The sequence below is a fragment of the Equus caballus genome, chromosome 7 (assembly GCF_041296265.1).
Source record: "Equus caballus isolate H_3958 breed thoroughbred chromosome 7, TB-T2T, whole genome shotgun sequence".
Lineage (NCBI taxonomy): Eukaryota > Metazoa > Chordata > Mammalia > Perissodactyla > Equidae > Equus > Equus caballus.
This window is the reverse complement of record NC_091690.1, coordinates 73,256,675-73,273,774: the sequence shown is the minus strand read 5'-3', so window position 1 is coordinate 73,273,774 and position 17,100 is coordinate 73,256,675. Positions and strand designations below refer to the sequence as shown.

At 36.9% G+C, this 17,100-nt stretch overlaps 1 protein-coding gene across 9 annotated transcripts in view; it reads right to left on the bottom strand.

Moving 5' to 3' along the window:
• The window catches only part of FCHSD2 (FCH and double SH3 domains 2), a 280,728-nt gene that overhangs the window by 56,243 nt on the left and 207,385 nt on the right, over nucleotides 1-17,100 (bottom strand). For all 9 annotated transcript variants that reach the window (XM_070274437.1, XM_070274441.1, XM_023645793.2 and 6 more), the window contains one exon: nucleotides 5,079-5,201. In XM_070274437.1, coding sequence (XP_070130538.1) covers nucleotides 5,079-5,201 — 123 coding nt within the window. The remainder of the gene's footprint in view (nucleotides 1-5,078; nucleotides 5,202-17,100) is intronic.

Here is a 17,100-nt window from a genome sequence, read left to right as displayed (position 1 = left end):
CAATCATTTAGTGCTTTGAGGTACAGTTTGCATAAGGCAGGATAAATGCTTAATTCTTTCCCTTCATTACCTAATTTTCAAATTGAGTTGTTTCCCTAGCAACCACCAAGGAATGACCAGTTATAGCTTTAATAAATTATTATTATGAAGTCATAGATTTAAAAATATTTCATGTGTTTTAATCTACTGCGGTTATTACCATTATTGATGCTAAAATTATCCCATCTTTGGTTAGCAAAATCACATCCTGATTTTTGACATGACTAGTAGTTTTTTTGATAGTTTTTCAGTTTCCTTGCTTTCTATGAGGCATGACTAGCAGTTTTTTTTTTCATAGTTTTTTCAGTTTCCTTGTTTTCTATTATGACAAACTATTTAAGGTTTGTCTTATATATTTCGTGCCCCTGACCTACAATCAATTCTCTTTTCCAAAAAAGCCCTGCTTTTTGTTTTTATAGGCAGGGTAGGAGAAAGGAGAAAACAAAATCTGGACACTAGAGGTACTGGCTAGTCACTGGTCTTCTCCTTCTCAACAATTTATTTTGAAGGAAGTTGCATAGAGGTCCTGCGCACCTCCCAATGTTGGCATCCTGCAAAGTTATCAAAACCAGGAAATCGACACTGGTACAAAGCATAAAGCTTATTTAGATTTCACCAGTTACACACACACTCATTTGGGGTAGGTGTAGAGTCTATGAATTTTATCACATGTGTAGCTTCAGATATCCATCATCACAATCAAGACACTTAACCATCACCCCAAGGCTCCCTTGTGCTACTGTGTAACAGCTACATCCACTCTCCCCACCCCTAACTCCTGGCAACCACTAATCTGTTCTCTACCTCTGTAAATGTTATTTCGTAAATGGTATATAATGGAATCATGCAGTATGTATCTTTTTGAGATTGCCTTTTTTCACTCAGCATAATTCCCTTTAAATTAATCCAAGTTGTTGCATGTATCAACAGTTTGTTCCTTTTCATTGCTCAGTAGTATTCCATGGTAGGGACATACCACAGTTTATTTGATCCTTTACTCACTGAAGGTCATTTAAGCAGTTTCCAATTTTTGGCTACTATGAACACTGGTGTGCAAATTTCTGTGTGAAAATAAATTTTCATCTTCTCTGGGACATATGCCTAATCTCTCTCTCTTTAAAGGCATTACTTTAGTGTATGATTGACAGACAGCAAAGTTTTATTGATATGGTAAGTTTTAACGTATTTATACACCTGTAAAAATGTCACCACAATCAACATAATGAACATATTCCTCACTCTCGAAAGTTTCCTCATCCCCCTTGTAATTCTTCCCTCCAGTCTCTACCTGCTCCCCTCTGTCATTTCTTGTGACAACCGAGATCAGGCCTTAAATCTCATTACTGATGTATCCTTCAGCATCCGGCATAGTGACTTTGCCTAAAGCACCATTCAATAAATAGTTGTTGAAGGACACCTGTGTATCCAATTGCAATACTAGTGATATGAAATTTTCCCATCCATAAGCATTTATTTTTTACATTTACTTAGGTCTTCTTTAATTTCTGTCAGTTATGTTTTGTAGTTGTCAACGTACCAGTCTTTCACCCCCTTGGTTAAATTTATTCCTAGGTATTTTATTCTTCAGATGCCACAGCTCATTCATTGATGGAGTATAGAAACACAACTGACTTTTGTGTTTGATCTTGCAACTTTTGCTGAATTCATTTACTAGCTCTAGTACTTTTTTTGTGGATTCTGTAGAGTTTTCTACATATAATCACGTCACCTGCAAATACAGATAATTTTACTTCTTCCCTTTCAATTTGGACACTTCTATTTCTTCTTCCTGCCTAATTGCTCTGACTAGGACTTACAGTACAATGGTGACCAGCAGTGGTGAAAGTGAGCATCTTGAGATCAGGGGAGAAAGCCTTCAGTCTTTCCCCATGGAGTAGGATACTAGCTGTAGGTTTTTCATAAATGCTCTTTATCATGTTAAGGAAGTTCCCTTTTATCCCTAGTTTGCTGAATGTTTTTTTAATCATAAAAGAGTGTTAAATTTTGTCAAATACTTTTCTTGTGTCTTTTAAGACAATCACGTGGTTTTTCTTTTTATTTTATTGTTTACTTTTTTGGTTAGTCTTCAAGGCATTAAGAATGGCAATACTAGACAATTCAATTTCCAAAGAAATATAGAATAACACTGATATTTCCTGAATTGTTAAAAGAGCTACGTTCTTCATTGGTATTGAGTTTCCTTATGCAGACAGAAAACAAGCACACAGAAAGAAACCATAAAGGCCAGGAGAACTACCTTTGGAGTTACAATCCTACAGAAAGTGTCTATGGCAACATCTGCTTCAGTTACATATACAAAGAATTTCATAAAATATTAAGGAGAAGAGCAAGCTTCATAAATAATTAAAATCAAACAAAAGCTCCTAGGGCTGGCTGTTTTCCTTCAGGGGATGAAAGATAGAGAGAGCACTGTAACATTTACAGTGTGTCAGTAGGGATTACCCCCCAATATCTTTGGCTATGTGGGAAAAAATGGATCCCCCCAACCAAAAGACAAAGTAATAACGCAGTAGAATGAAAACGTAAGGGGTTTCAAATTTCTTTTTGGGTGATCAGATCACTGGGTTGCTTTTAGCGTATAACAAGAGCAGCATAACAAGCTCTTTGTAACAGAAAAGCACATGGCATACAGTTTGTAGCTGTGAGCTCCTCTGGTCCTTGGAACAAAAGGGCACATCTCCCAGCTACACCATTCTTATTAAATTTTTATTATTACCACTTTCAATCTAAATGTAAGAGCATCTCATTTATTCCTCATCCCTGGGGAGGAAGATACTCATATGAGTAAATGCAGAGGAAAATGAAAGCTTATCTGTGTCCAAATCAGTTTATACATTTTTAATTCAATTCTATAAAAATACATAAGCTGAAGAACTAATATAGTATAGCAGTAGAGCACGGAAAACACTATGTGTGAGTGTGTGACTCAGGCAAGCCACATCAACTTCCTGAGTTTTTTCCTCTCTATAAAATAAGCATGATAATACCAGAGGATATGCTAAAAACTTCCAGAAAATTGTTAAGTGTTTTGTGTAAAATATTAGTTATTTTCTAAGCCTATACCTATACCTGTTTTATAAACTAAAAGCGGTGTATCCAACCTAACTTATTCTTGGAAAAAGAGATTTTCAAAAATTTTGTTAGAGGGGAACCTCTCTGATAAAATTAGAATGAATATCATACAATACAATTTCTAATAAAATTAAAAATGAAATATGCTACCCCACTACATACTCCCATTGAATGGAACCTGGAAAAACTCACTTTAAGTAATTCATGGGTTAACAAGGGGGAAAAATGTAGAAACAGCAAAAAAGCCTGACATATCACAGAATGCACTTAAAGTAGAAGGAGAAATTTTTTGCCTTAAATGGATTTACTTGAAATAAGAAAGACTGAAAACATAGGGCCTAACAGAAAAAGTAGCCTGAAAAAGAAGAACATAAATTGTAATAAAGTAAAAGAAATAATGAATATCAAAGCAAAGATTAAGGAAACAGAAAAGAACAACATTGAGAAGTACAGCAAAAGCTTGTCTTGGAAAAGAGTAATAAAATAGACGGGTAACTCTGATCAAAATAAGAGACATTAGAAACAAAAAGGGAGACAATTACGTATGGAGGCAAACAAGTTTATACACAAATTTATGCCATTAAATTTGATAAATGAAATGGACAATTGTCTAATAAAATATGCTACCAAAATGTATTAAAAACAAAACAAAAAACCTGAATGGATCAATAAATATAAATAATTTGGTCACTAGTCAAAAATCAACTATTCCATGAAAGGAATAAAGCCAAGATGCTTTTATAGGCCTTTCCCCACAACATTCTCTTATGGAAAACTTCCAAGATACACACATCAAAATAAAAACAATTGTATAGAAACACCCATATATCCACTACCTAGATTCTTCAATTAACATTTTTCTATATTTGCTTTCACATAACTATCCATCTATCCATCCATCCTTCTTTCTATACATCAATCCTTTTATGTCTTTTATTGGATCCTGGGGGCTAAAAATATAGGAAAATACAAATATGACAGGATTTCAAAGCACCAGACTAGTGATCTTTATATTTCTGTATCAACTTAACATTTTAAATGTTTTTCTAAAAACAGAACTGGAGGTATGGACGGCTGAAAACAAGAACAAGCATATAAGGAGGAGCTCAGAAGCAGGGTCTGTGCCCCTTTTCTCTCCTGTCTTTGGACGCTGTCTTGTGAGATGGACACCCTGATCCCCTTCCAAACTATTTCCTAGGGTATTAGTCAGTTCCCGCTCTCTCTGCCAAAAAAGAGAACTGAACTGGATCTTTTAAAACAGCAGTTATAAAATGAATATATTCTTACAAATGCATGCATTCAGTCAGGAAATATTTACTATGCACTGAATTTACCAGAAGGAAAATAACATTTACTAATCACAGGAACAATTTATCTTCCAAAGGACAGTTTCTCCACTGCAAAAAATTTTAATCTGTCAGATCCTGAAGAAAAGCAACTTCATTTATTTTCTCCGTACACAGTGTGACATGCCAGTAAAGATGATGGATTTCAACAGTTTTGAATGAAAAGATTACTACTAAAGAATGACAGCATAGAAGGTAAGGTTAATTTTTTAAAAACATTATACCATTCATTTTCTTTCGATTATAAAATGCTACTGTCCCCTTTGTACCCCCTTATTACTCTTTGCACTGACACCTGACCTTGTTGTTCCCTCATATGAGTGCCTTCAAAATCTGAGTGGAAGATAAAATTCTTTAAACCATTCTCTCAAAAGCAACGAGCATGACAGTGGACTGGTGTCCTGAGCTAGCCTGTGTCATCACCTCCCTCTTGCCAACTCATCAAGGAGAACAGAACTTTGTTAGAAGGAATACAGTTTCCAGGAAACTTGTCCTTTAAAGCATTCTCCTAATGTCACTGGTACTTTCATTTTGTTTGTATGCAAAAACATTTTAGATTCTAAAATGGATAACATTACATATTGTACTAAGGTAACTTACCTTGCTGGAGGTTTCTAATAAAAACTGGAATGTGTTCTGCACAGCTTGGCATGTCTCTAGCTCAGTCCGGCTGAAGGCTATTAAATAATCCTTGAGGTGATCATACACATTTCCATCAAGAGCCTGTAAAAGAGGAGTAAACAAACACAAAGAAATTATAAGGCTTTGACATATAATATCTATTGCATACAAGGTAAGTTCAGTTTAAAATCTATTAATAATGGACAAAAGATACAGTTTGTTTTGTAAGAGTAAACATATACCTTAAACAATCACCTGGGAAAATGTTGAATCTTTTTAACAAATAGGAACTGAAAAAGGTAAAGGTAACCAATATTGAAAAAAGCTGTCGGAATAGGACAAAACTTGGAGACAAAATGGTTGAATTTTGATCTTTGCTCATCTGCTTATTAGCTGTGTCAACTTCTGTAATCACTTTATAACAGAGTAGGTGTGGGAGTTAAAAACATAGAATAACAAAATAAACTACAACAATAAAAGTTACCATTTTAACTATTTTAAAGAGTACAATTCAGTGGCTTTTAGCACCTTCACAGTGTTGTACAACCATCACTACTATCTAATTCCAGGACATCTGCATCACCCCAAAAAGAAATCTCACACCCATTCAGCACTCATTCCCATTCTTCCTTTGCCCCAGCCTCTGGCAACCATAATTTACTTTCTATCCCTATGGCTTTGCCTCTTCTGGACATTTCATATAAATGGAATCATATAACATGTGGCCTTTTGTGCCTGCCTCTGTTACTTAGCATAATGTTTTCAAGGTTCATCAATATATTAGTACTTTATTTCTTTTTATGGCTGAATAATATTCCATTGTATCAATATACCATATTTTATCTATCCAATCATCAGTTGATGGACATTTGGGTTGTTTCTACTTTGTGGCTATTATGGATAATGCTACTACGAACATTTGTGTTTTTGTTTGAACACCTGTTTCCAATTCTCTTGGGTATATACATAGTAAAGGAATTGCTGGGTTCTATGGTAAGTCTGTGTCTAACCATTTTTCTTTTTTTGGTGAGGAAGGTAGGCCCTGAGCTAACATCCATGCCCATCTTCCTCTACTTTATATGTGAGAAGCCTGCCACAGCATGGCTTGCCAAGCGGTGCCATGTCCGCACCCAGGATCCGAACCAGCAAACCCAGGGCCGCAGAAGCAGAATGTGTGAACTTAACCGCCGCACCACTGGGCTGGCCCCCTTCACTCATCTTTTAATTGGGTTGTTTTACTTTTTGTTGTTGAGTTGTAAGCATTCTTTATATATTTGGATACTATTTATGTATTTGGATATATATATTTTATCAGATATATGATTTTCAAACATATTCTCCCATTTTGTGGGCTTTTTCACTTTCTCAATAGTGTCCTTTGACACAGAAGTTTTTAATTTTGATGAAGTCTAATTTAGCTATGTTTTCTTTTGTTGCTTGTGTTTTGCTGTGATATCTAAGAATTCTAAATGGCGGTTTTACAGTAAAAAGTTCTCCATATATCTCATGTTTGGCTATTCCATTAAATTTTTACTATAAAACTGATTTTTTAGAAATAACAGAGTCTGTCCCCAAAGCATTGAGTAATCAAGCTGCACATTCTGTAGTGCTTTAACCAGCAGATGGCGCCATCAAGTACTTTAAACACGGGCCGTGCAAATTCCTTAAGATTCCTTTCCATTGTAACATGTAGTTATGTAACATCCCCAGAGAGACTGCTGGTGTTAAGTCTGAATAAAAATTCCTCTTAAGACATGTTTTTCATGAACTTGTTAAAAAAGAAACAGGACTTCTTCTGATATGAGATTTTTGCCTTAGAAATGCTTTTGCAGATTGTTGAAACCGTGTGTTTGCAAGAAACCAATGGAGTACTTTATTTAAACACAGCAAATAGCAACATAGGCATCATGAGTATCCCACTCTCTGAGTTTCTGATTCAGTAGATTGGGGGGTGGGGCCTGAGAATTTCTTTTCTTTTCTTTTTTTTTTGAGGAAGATTAGCCCTGAGCTAACTGCTGCCAATCCTCTTTTTGCTGAGGAAGACTGGCCCTAAGCTAACATCATGCCCATCTTCCTCTACTTTATACGTGGGATGCCTACCACAGCATGGCTTTTGCCAAGTGGTGCCATGCCTGCACCCAGGATCTGAACCGGCGAACCCCGGGCTGCCGAAGTGGAACATGCGCACTTAACCGGCCCCTCTATTTTTTATCAACTTGCTGCTGGTCTGGGGACCACACTTTGAGTACCACTAGACTAAAGAGTCATTTTAGCTGATTAGGTTGATTAAGTGCATTTATGTAGACTTAGATCCTGCTGACCCTGTAAAAGTAGCTGGAGGCGGGAAGTCTACCATCCTCAGTAGCCTCAACAGCACCAACATAGCAGGTAGGCAGATCAGCAGCTGTTTTCAACTGACAATCATGCTCTGCTTCAGAATTATTGAGGCAGCATGATACAGCATGGGAAAGAACTTGAGTTTTGAGATAAGCTGGATGTGGGTTAGAATCTCAGAACTCTTACTTACTTCATCATTTTGATGATTTTCTCACTTGTAAACAGGGAGTAGGAAAACCACATACTCCAAGGGACACTGTGAAGATTAAATAAGGTAATGGAAGTGGCACAATGTTAGTCTCCTTTCTTGCCTTGCTTAAAAATCTTCAACGGATTGGCCACATACTGATAATTGTTAAAGCTAGGTAACAAGTACATGTGGGGCATTATACTACTCTTCTTACTTCAGTGTATGCTGGAAATTTTCCATAAAACTGTAAAAAGAAAACTTGAATATCAGAACAGAAAAATAAAGTGATGCCACAAATTTTTTTTTTCCCAATACTTTCCCACTGGCATATTTTGAAAAGTCAAATGGTTACAGTGATATATTTTGAAATGTCAAAATCCTTTAGCTGATATCTAAGGTCCTTTATCATCTGGTCCCAGACTACCTCTCATTAGCGCCACCTCGCATCACTGTCGTCTGCACTGTACTCTACACCCCAACCAGACTGAGCCATTTTGGAAAATGCCATTCACTTAGTCTCTTAGCCTGGAACGTCCTGCCCCCTCTTCTCTCCCAGTCAGACAGTAATAATGATGGCTAACACAGGCAACTAACATTTACTAATGGCTTACCATGTTCCAAATGCTTTACAAAACTGACAACCAGTTCCTCCATAGTGATTCCACAATCTTCTGTATGCTGTATGGGTATTACTACAAGGCATGGATTGAGTCCTAGTCAGGCACAGTGCCTGGCAGACAGCGGATGCTCAAAAATATGTAAAGAATATATAAATGGTTGCTCTACTCTGGAGTTTAACACAGCAACAAATATGCACTGAATGAGTTGGCTGACAGGCAAGTTACACCCAAGACATTCCAGGTAAGAGAGATGTTCTATTAGACATCATGTACCAAACACAGAAAAGGCTTCAGTAACCCAAGGGAGGCTTCATGAAACTACATTAGGTGGGAGGTGGGCCACGTGGTTGGAAGCCTCTTCCAGCAGACAGAGATTAACCTTAAAATATTTCTTTCACCCTATTCAACACCCAGAATCTCCTGAATTTTAATTATCACCTTTGCAGGGGGGCTGTATTCATTAACCTGCACACGTATCAATTTTTCTGGTGGGTAAGAATGAGATAGCTGGAGGCCTTCTGGCCCAGGTGCATTATTGCCAGTGTGCAGAGTTAATGCAGGAGGTATGAAAATTAAGAAATGATTGGAATTCAAAGCACAGGAAGTGGATGATTATCCTATGATTGGCTCCAGCCCCATGCCTCAAGTTAACTGCAGTCGTTTGAACCAGTGATGGTGCCTAGAGATGAAGTTCAAAGCAATTCTGGGTAGAACTGTCTCAATATGGTTTGTGATTAGAACGTAGAATACATAAATATTTATATGGACTTTGACTAAAAAGCCAATAATTAGAAAATAAGTTGTCCCCCCACACAGAAAAAAATACTGGGAACCAAAGAAGAGAGCTTGAAAATGCTTTTTACAAACTCCTGCATCACAGTACTTATCACACAAAGTACTTATCATTGTCTATCATAGCACTTAGTAGCTGTCTCATCTAGATTACTGCAGCAATCTCCTATTGCTCTGCAACCAGCTGTCCCTCCTGCCAACCCATTTCCACACTGCAGTTAGGATGTTTCTAAATTGCATACTGAAACCATTTATATGTACATACATATATATGTCTGATTTCTCCAAGGGACCATCAGTTCCTTGAGAGCAGGCAGCACTTGCTTCTTCCCTTTATCTCTAACCTTAGCAGAGAAAGCCTGCAGTAAATGATCACTGAAATGAACGGAACCAAGAAAGGCGGGAGCTACAAAAGCAGGCCCCAACTGCACGAGAGGGAAGGCACTGAAGAAACATTGAGAGAAAATGAGAGAATCAGGCATTTAATTTATCCTAATTGGGTCAGTCTTACTCCAGTAAAAAATACATAATTATTTAACTTAGATTTTGACCAGACACTATTCCCCTCCTCTGACTTTCACACCTTTGTATCAAACTGCCTCTTAGACCGAACCATTCTCTTCTCCAACTGCTCTTCTGCAGCTGGGAGGAAGTTTCTCAATTGCATATTTTACTTGACTGCTCAACAATGTTCACTGACTACCTGTTACATTTAGGATAAAGAAAAACAAAATAAAATTCATGATTTCGTGACTGTAGGATCTGGACTTAGCTGACCTCTCCAGCTTCTTCACTCATTACTCCTATTCTCCTTCCACAGTACACTGTCCCCCGACGCACATCTTTTGTTTCCTCCAGTATTTCTCTCTTGCCTCTGAGCTTTCACACAGGCTTTCCCTCTTTCTTGACTACTCTCTCCCCTCTCCTTCTTGGTCTGGCTAACTCGTACTCATCCTTAAGATCTTCTCTTAATCATTATCTATTCTGGACCTCCCTCTTGTCTTTTGCTTCATACCTCCGAATCATGAAATATAATCTAGCACTGGTGATGCCTATTTGTCTGTCTCTCCTTTTGGTTTGTTAAGTTCCTTGAAGGGAGGGACCATGTCTGTATGTTTACCACTGTGTCTTCTGTGCTGAGTTACAGGGTTTGCTATACTGGTAGTGCTTAATAAGTATCTGTTCAACAAACAATACACCAATCAGAATTCACATGCTAAAAAAAAAATGAATGAGCCCAACTTGAGTCCCACGACTAAGTAAGCCTGAAGACGTTATGTAGCATTCGTAAAATTCTGTACAAGCTAGAGAAGAAACTAACTTCACAAAACTCTATCTAATGCAGTAGTTTTCAAACCTTTTTAGTAGCGGCATCTTTTTATGTGGACTCTCAGGACATAAAACTTCACACATATTTTCTCTCCCTCTAGTGACAGATCCCGCTCTCTTGGCCACAGGGCTGAACTTGCAGGCCAAGCTGGTATGCAAGACAGAACATCATACCTCTGCCCTTTTGCCCACAGTTACTGGGCAGAGGAGGGCACTTGACCTAAAGTAGGTCAATCCTGGGATGGAAGATGAAAGATGAGTCCAAAATGGCCTATTCATCCCACCAAGTGGCTATTCTTCCCACCAAGTAGAGAAAGCCTATCTGCAATAGGAGGGACTTAAACCAACTCACAAGGAAAAGCAGTGATGGGAAATAGGCAGAATGAAGCTGGGAATAGGGGGCAGAGGAGAGAGACAGAGAATGTCCTTGGATCGGGTGGTTCCTGAGCAGGCACCACCTTGTCCTTTCTGTGATTTGTTTACCTGAGCCAACAAATTCTTGTTTTGCTCAAGAAACACTGAGTCTTTATTATTTGAAATTAAGAGACTCCTTACTAAAGGGTTATGGATGATAACTATAGCTTATATCAGCCCTATTATCTAAATTATTTCTTTTGGTTGCATTATAAGAGAAAAGCTTGATTCATATAGATAATTAATGGCAAGTAATAATAATTCAATAGCTTGCCTTACTATTGCTGGTTCTCTTCAGTCAAACAGATCTAAAAGCTTGAAGTAGACAATTTTTATTTCAAAGTTGAATCATAAATATAATCCAAAAGCTACACGTATTTCTACATGTAGAAATTTTTTAAGACTTAAAAAAAATTTTTCCTTTTTCTCCCCAAAGCCCCTCAGTACATAGTTGTGTATTTTTAGTTGTGGGTGCCTCTAGTTGTGGCATGCGGGACGCTGCCTCAGCGTGGCCTGATGAGCGGTGCCATGTCTGTGCCCAGGATCTGAACTGGCGAAACCCTGGGCCACTGAAGCAGAGTGTGCGAACTTAACCACTCAGCGATGGGGCCGGTCCCGCTACATGTCTTTCTTATAAATTTAAAGTCAGATAACAACTACTTAAAACTCACAATCAATGATATAAGTGTCATAACTGTAAACGTTTGACAAGGGCATGCATGGTGAAGATGCCTCTGAGCCCTATCTAGCATTTATACGAGCAAGGCACAAGATGTTCTCTAAGGACTCTTGCTTATTCAATTTCAAATGAGCAGATGTGCAAAAACTTCAATTCACATAGAGAGCTGTGTGAAGAGCCAAAAATTTCGAATCAGTGATACACCAGAATTCACATATATGCTTAGAAAGGGCAGGAGAAGCATTCTTTCAAGGTTTGTACAAACATGAGTTAATCTGGTAGGATTAGCTCCTTGGTGGTCTCCACTATGCAAAAACTTGGTAGGTAACTCATCCAAATGCACATTTGAGACACAGTCAAACTTTTCTTTTTATTTGATACAAATTGCTAGGGGAAGAAGTCTGTAAAATCTAAAGTGAGAAACCATGAGGCCTTGGTTCAGCCATATGTTCTAATGGTCTAGCAGCGTTTTTGAAAAAAGTGAATTTGAATGCCTTTAAGCAGCCATGTTCTTTTCAGTTACCCATAGACCACACATTCCCTTATATATTACCCCTGCCCTCTATACTCATGTGATCAACTTGATCTCTAAAATCAGTTGAGTTTGGAACCCAAGCTCATAATAGTAAATACTCAAAATAGTAAAAAAAAATTGGGCTATCCTAAACAAATTCAAAAACAGAACTCTAGGATGTTCCACCAAACACTTATTTTACAGGAAACTGTAAATTTCTTGTTTGAACTTGTTTGAGGAAGAAAACTATGATGAATTATGAGTTCAGAGAAAGAAAATGTGTCATTTTTCTAAGCATTTGATGAAATTTCCCCTAAAGCGAGAACTGTAAACAGTAGCCTCCTTATTTAGATCCAGGAAGGGTACAGGTCTTGCAGTCACAGAGTTATGCTGAACTCTCTTCAGTTTCCTTAATGCAGCCTAGAAAAGCAAACTCTTCTTTTTTCAGGAGCAACGGGCATTCTAAAATAGTCTTTGTTCTGGAAAAGTGACGGATATAAATATCAAGATGGTGATAAATATAAGCTATCTTAAAACTGAATCATGAAGTTCTGCAGTCCTCCTTTGCTGATGGAAGAAAACTGATTGCCTGCCTGCATTTGTTTATCTTTCTGAGAAGACTTCAATCTGTACTTAACCAGGATGCAAAGAGAAAAACAGTTTTTACAAATTTAAAGAGATCAAAGCAAGTACTTGGCTGTATTTGTATCATTGTAAATATCTTAACGCATGGTCGAATCTGTCCAATAATAATAAAATAAAAGTAGAAACACATCACCTAATTTTATACTTACAACTTTTATTTAAAAGCACTGAGTTACTTCAGGTTCTGTGAAAAAGAAAACAAAGTTTCTATCTGTGAATTACAAGCCAGGAAAAGAAAATTCACTACTGCCTTTCTATCAAGTGTTGTCCTCTTGAGTTATTTACTAGCATGCATCATCTGTTGTGAGTGTGCTAAATTTTTAGGTTGCAACCCCAAAGCCGCATGGTCCAATAGAAAACCTTAAGCCACAGAAACTTGCATTCAAATCCCAATTCTACCACTCACTAGCAATGTCACTTTGGGAAAACACTGAACCTTCTTGAGCTTTAAATTCCTGATTTGATGGAGTCAAAAGAGTATGGTACTTGTAAAAGATGGTTATTAAAATAACAAAGCTTAACCATTTCTATGTTCTACCCAAGAATTTCATCTATTTTCCTTATAGGACCTATAGTAAGGGATTTTGGTGACGACTTGGTTTTGAGCCTTGATTTTATTATGAACGTAAGCAGTATAACACCTCTAAGCCTCAATTTCCTTGTATAAAGAGATATTAATAGTATCTCCCCATGAGGTCTGTAAAATAGATATTTTCTAGTGTATAATGTTAATTCCCTTGTTTCTTTTCATATATTTTTTGGAGTTGTTTTGTTAGTGGTTGCCTGGGGATTACAATCAAGATCTTAACTTAAACTACGCTCGTTTGGATTAATGCAAACAATTTGAACAGTATACAAAAACATTGCTCCTATACAGCTGTATTCTCTCCCTCCTCTATGCTATTATTGTCATACAAATATATCTTTATACATTATAAACCCATCAACAATGTTTTATAATTATTGCTTTTATAATTATTGCACTGTCTTTTAAATCAGACTTTAAATTAACTACTCCTTTCTCAGAATGGATAACCTCAATCATTTGATCTTTAAGTTCACGGATTCTTTCGTCTGCCAGCCCATCTTTGATGCCGAATGCTTCTAGTGCATTTTTATTTCAGTTATTGTATTTTTCAACTCCAGAATTTCTATTTGCCTCCTTTTTATAATTTCTATCTCTTTGTTGATACTCTCTCTTTGGTTGGGACATTCTTCTCATGCTTTCCTTTAGCTCTTTTTAACATATTAAAAACTAGGTGATATAAAATCTTCGTCTAATAAATTTGATGTATGGGCTTCCATGGGGTCAGTTACTATTGAGTCCTTTTCTTCCTGTGCATGGGCTATACTTTCCTATTTCTTTACATGTCTCCTATTTTTTTTGTTAAAAACTGGACATTTAAAATTATATAATGTGGCAATTCTGGAAATGAAATTCCTCTCTCTCTCCAGGATTTGTTGTTGCTGCTGCTGTTTGTTTACTTAGTGACCATGTTTTATCTCTATGTTCCAGGGAATCCAGAATTTTTCAAGAAGCTTCACAGACTCCACAAATATTTGATTTGAAAGTTTTAATATGCATCAGTTTGACTATTTTTAAAATATATATGAATTTAGTCCCCCAGCCATTCATTATTTTCCATCTCGCCCTACTGCTAAACATTAGTCTTCATTTCCAATAAACCCACCAGAATCAGCAATCAAGTAAAATTATGTGATAAAGGTGACTGGCTTGCCCAGGCAAGCTTAAAGCAGTATACTTCCAGAGACTCAAGCCAATACGCAAGCCAAGATCTACTGGCTTCAGTATACTGCCTTTAGGAAATCTCTTTTGTTTTCAAATATATGTTGTATAGGCAAAAATAATGAGTAGTTTTCCTTAAAGCAGAAGCTGAGGATATAATTACATAATCTTTGCAGTCCATAAATTCTGTGTGGAAATTTAAATTTTTTTGTTTTCATTTTAATAAATAACTTTAAATGACACAACTTGATCCAGGATTATATGGATGATTATCTTTTATTGGAATACTGCTTTGGGATTTCTGTGCTTATGCTTGTGTTTATGATCAATGTGCCAAGTAGCTTTATTCTAATGGTCCTAGGTTAATAAGAATAGATCTTGAACTTAAAATAATCTTAAACTTAAAATGTAAATGACATAGCTGCAACACATGGAGATCAAATGACATCAGTGAATGCTATATTAACAGAGCTGAAAACGGTGGTGAGAGAAAAAAAGCCATTATAGGCATATGGTAGTATAGACAGTGAGAACTCAAAAGAGCCTAGAGACAGTACAATTCACATTCCAAATAGCAATTTAGGTTCAACTAATTATTATCAGCTATCATATTTAATTCTTTTTGCCAATTTGAATTTTATTGATTTTATAGATTTGTCTGTGTTTAAATGAAAATTTTGCTTGGTTTTATACTTGTATAAAAGCTGTAAGTGTAAGTTTTTACCTAGTCTTGTTTGTGCATATTTAAATAACATTTTAATCAAAATAATCTAAGATAGCTCATAGGAATTTTTGCCCACTAAAAAGAAGGTCCTAGATTACTCAAAGGTGAAGTTTCATCACCATCCCTGTTTTCACTCCACCACAGGACTGAAGGGTGTGCCTCCTGCTTAATTAAATAGCAGATTTCTGCTCACCAACGGTACCACCCCAACAGCAGAGATGCTCTTCCTTTGCTGTGGTCCTGATGACCTAGAGGTAGTGATGATGGGCACAGTTACACAGCTAGAAGCAAGGAGAGCTGGAGGGCAAAAAGGCCTGATGGAGGAACCCGAAAGGCTTCTGGGAGAAACTATGGCAGAAGTCCACATCCTTAGGCATGTAAACCAGAAAAACATACATATCAGACAGTAAATAGAACCTCTGCAGACAGACGAAGTTTTGGCATTCCAATTTAGACCTAGAATTTCCCCACATTCATTTTTAGCTTCGTTATTTAAATGACATCTTTTGTGTGCATTTTTGACGTTAAAGTACTTTTTGTTTCTGCTGAGAAAGATTCGCCTTGAGCTAACATCTGTTGCCAATCTTCCTCTTTCTGAATATAGGCCACTGCCACAGCACGGCCACTGACAGACAAGTGGTGTAGGTCCATGTCCAAGAACTGAACCCAGGCCGCTGAAGCGGAGCGCGTCAAACTTAACCGCTAGGCCACCGGGGCTGGCTCAACATTAAAGTATTTAAATGCCAGAAAGTATTTAGCACGAAGAATATAAAGCTTTAGTTTTAGTTGAGGAAGCAATATCCTTGATGTTGGCAATCTTAAAGTTCCGTATTACATTAAAACTTTAAGGAAGAGTTAATATACATTTCTTGGATGTACAGGACAATTAGCAGAAAGGACATAGTCTGATGTCCTTAGATGTTTCCATTGCTCTCTTCTGAACTACAACTGGTGGTTGCACTGAACATGGTCTGACCCTTTCCAGCCTCAAGACAGCTTCTGACAGGAACAATCTTACACATATGGTATACTCCCACGTGACAGCTAAACTTCTTTGCACCTAAATTTTCTATGTGATTTGGAATACTACGACAAAAAGAAACTTGTGATAAGCATAATAATAAAGTAATTATTCAACAGTTCAATTCAATAAAATATTTCTTGAGAACCTACTCTGTGCCAAGAACTACGCTAAGGGTTGAGTCTGTGTTTACGTGTGTATTTGAGTAGATAACCATGAAGAATTTGGCCAAGTGATGAAGACAAGCATGTAATAGGATAATTTCGATTATACAAGGAGCTAGAAGAGAGGCACCTGGACAAACGTGGAGGTTTAAGGAAGACCTTCTGGAGGAAACGATGCCCGAGTGCATCTGAAAGCACTTAAGAATTACATTAGTCACAATTTTTATTAAGAGAATGGTTCAGTTCTTAACTACCGAAATCAATATTTACCAAAGGTCATCTAAGACTAACTTATCATTTTGATTATTTTGGTTTTCCTAATAAATCAATCCAGTAGGTTTTAAAAGTCTTTGGGTTGCACTCTAAATTAGATTGAAGATCATAAATATTTTCTAAAATTATATTAACGATCAGTGTCACAGAAATTTTGGTCTTTACACTTAATAAAAGTTGCTTTTGAGCTAAACATGTAAAGCAGGATCTTTTTAAATTGTAATACAGTAGTCAAATTGTGCTTTTTTGGGTGTATTGTTATTCAGAATATCAAAGCTTTCAAGCACAGAGTCTATGAAAAAAGAATTTGGCTTTTCTTATTAGAAACACTCACAGGTCCACACTGAGTCAATTCCAGCACCAACCTCTGCTGTGCTCAGCAGTATCTGAATCACAGAGAAAACATTAGCCAAGGACACTCAGGAAGGAAGGAAGGAAGGTCAAGAAAGAGAGGATCCATTTCTCAGCAGCAATGATAATAATTCCCCTTCTACCAAAGTTACAACTAAACATTTTTCCCTCACTTAGTAAGATTGTAGTTGTAGAAGACTG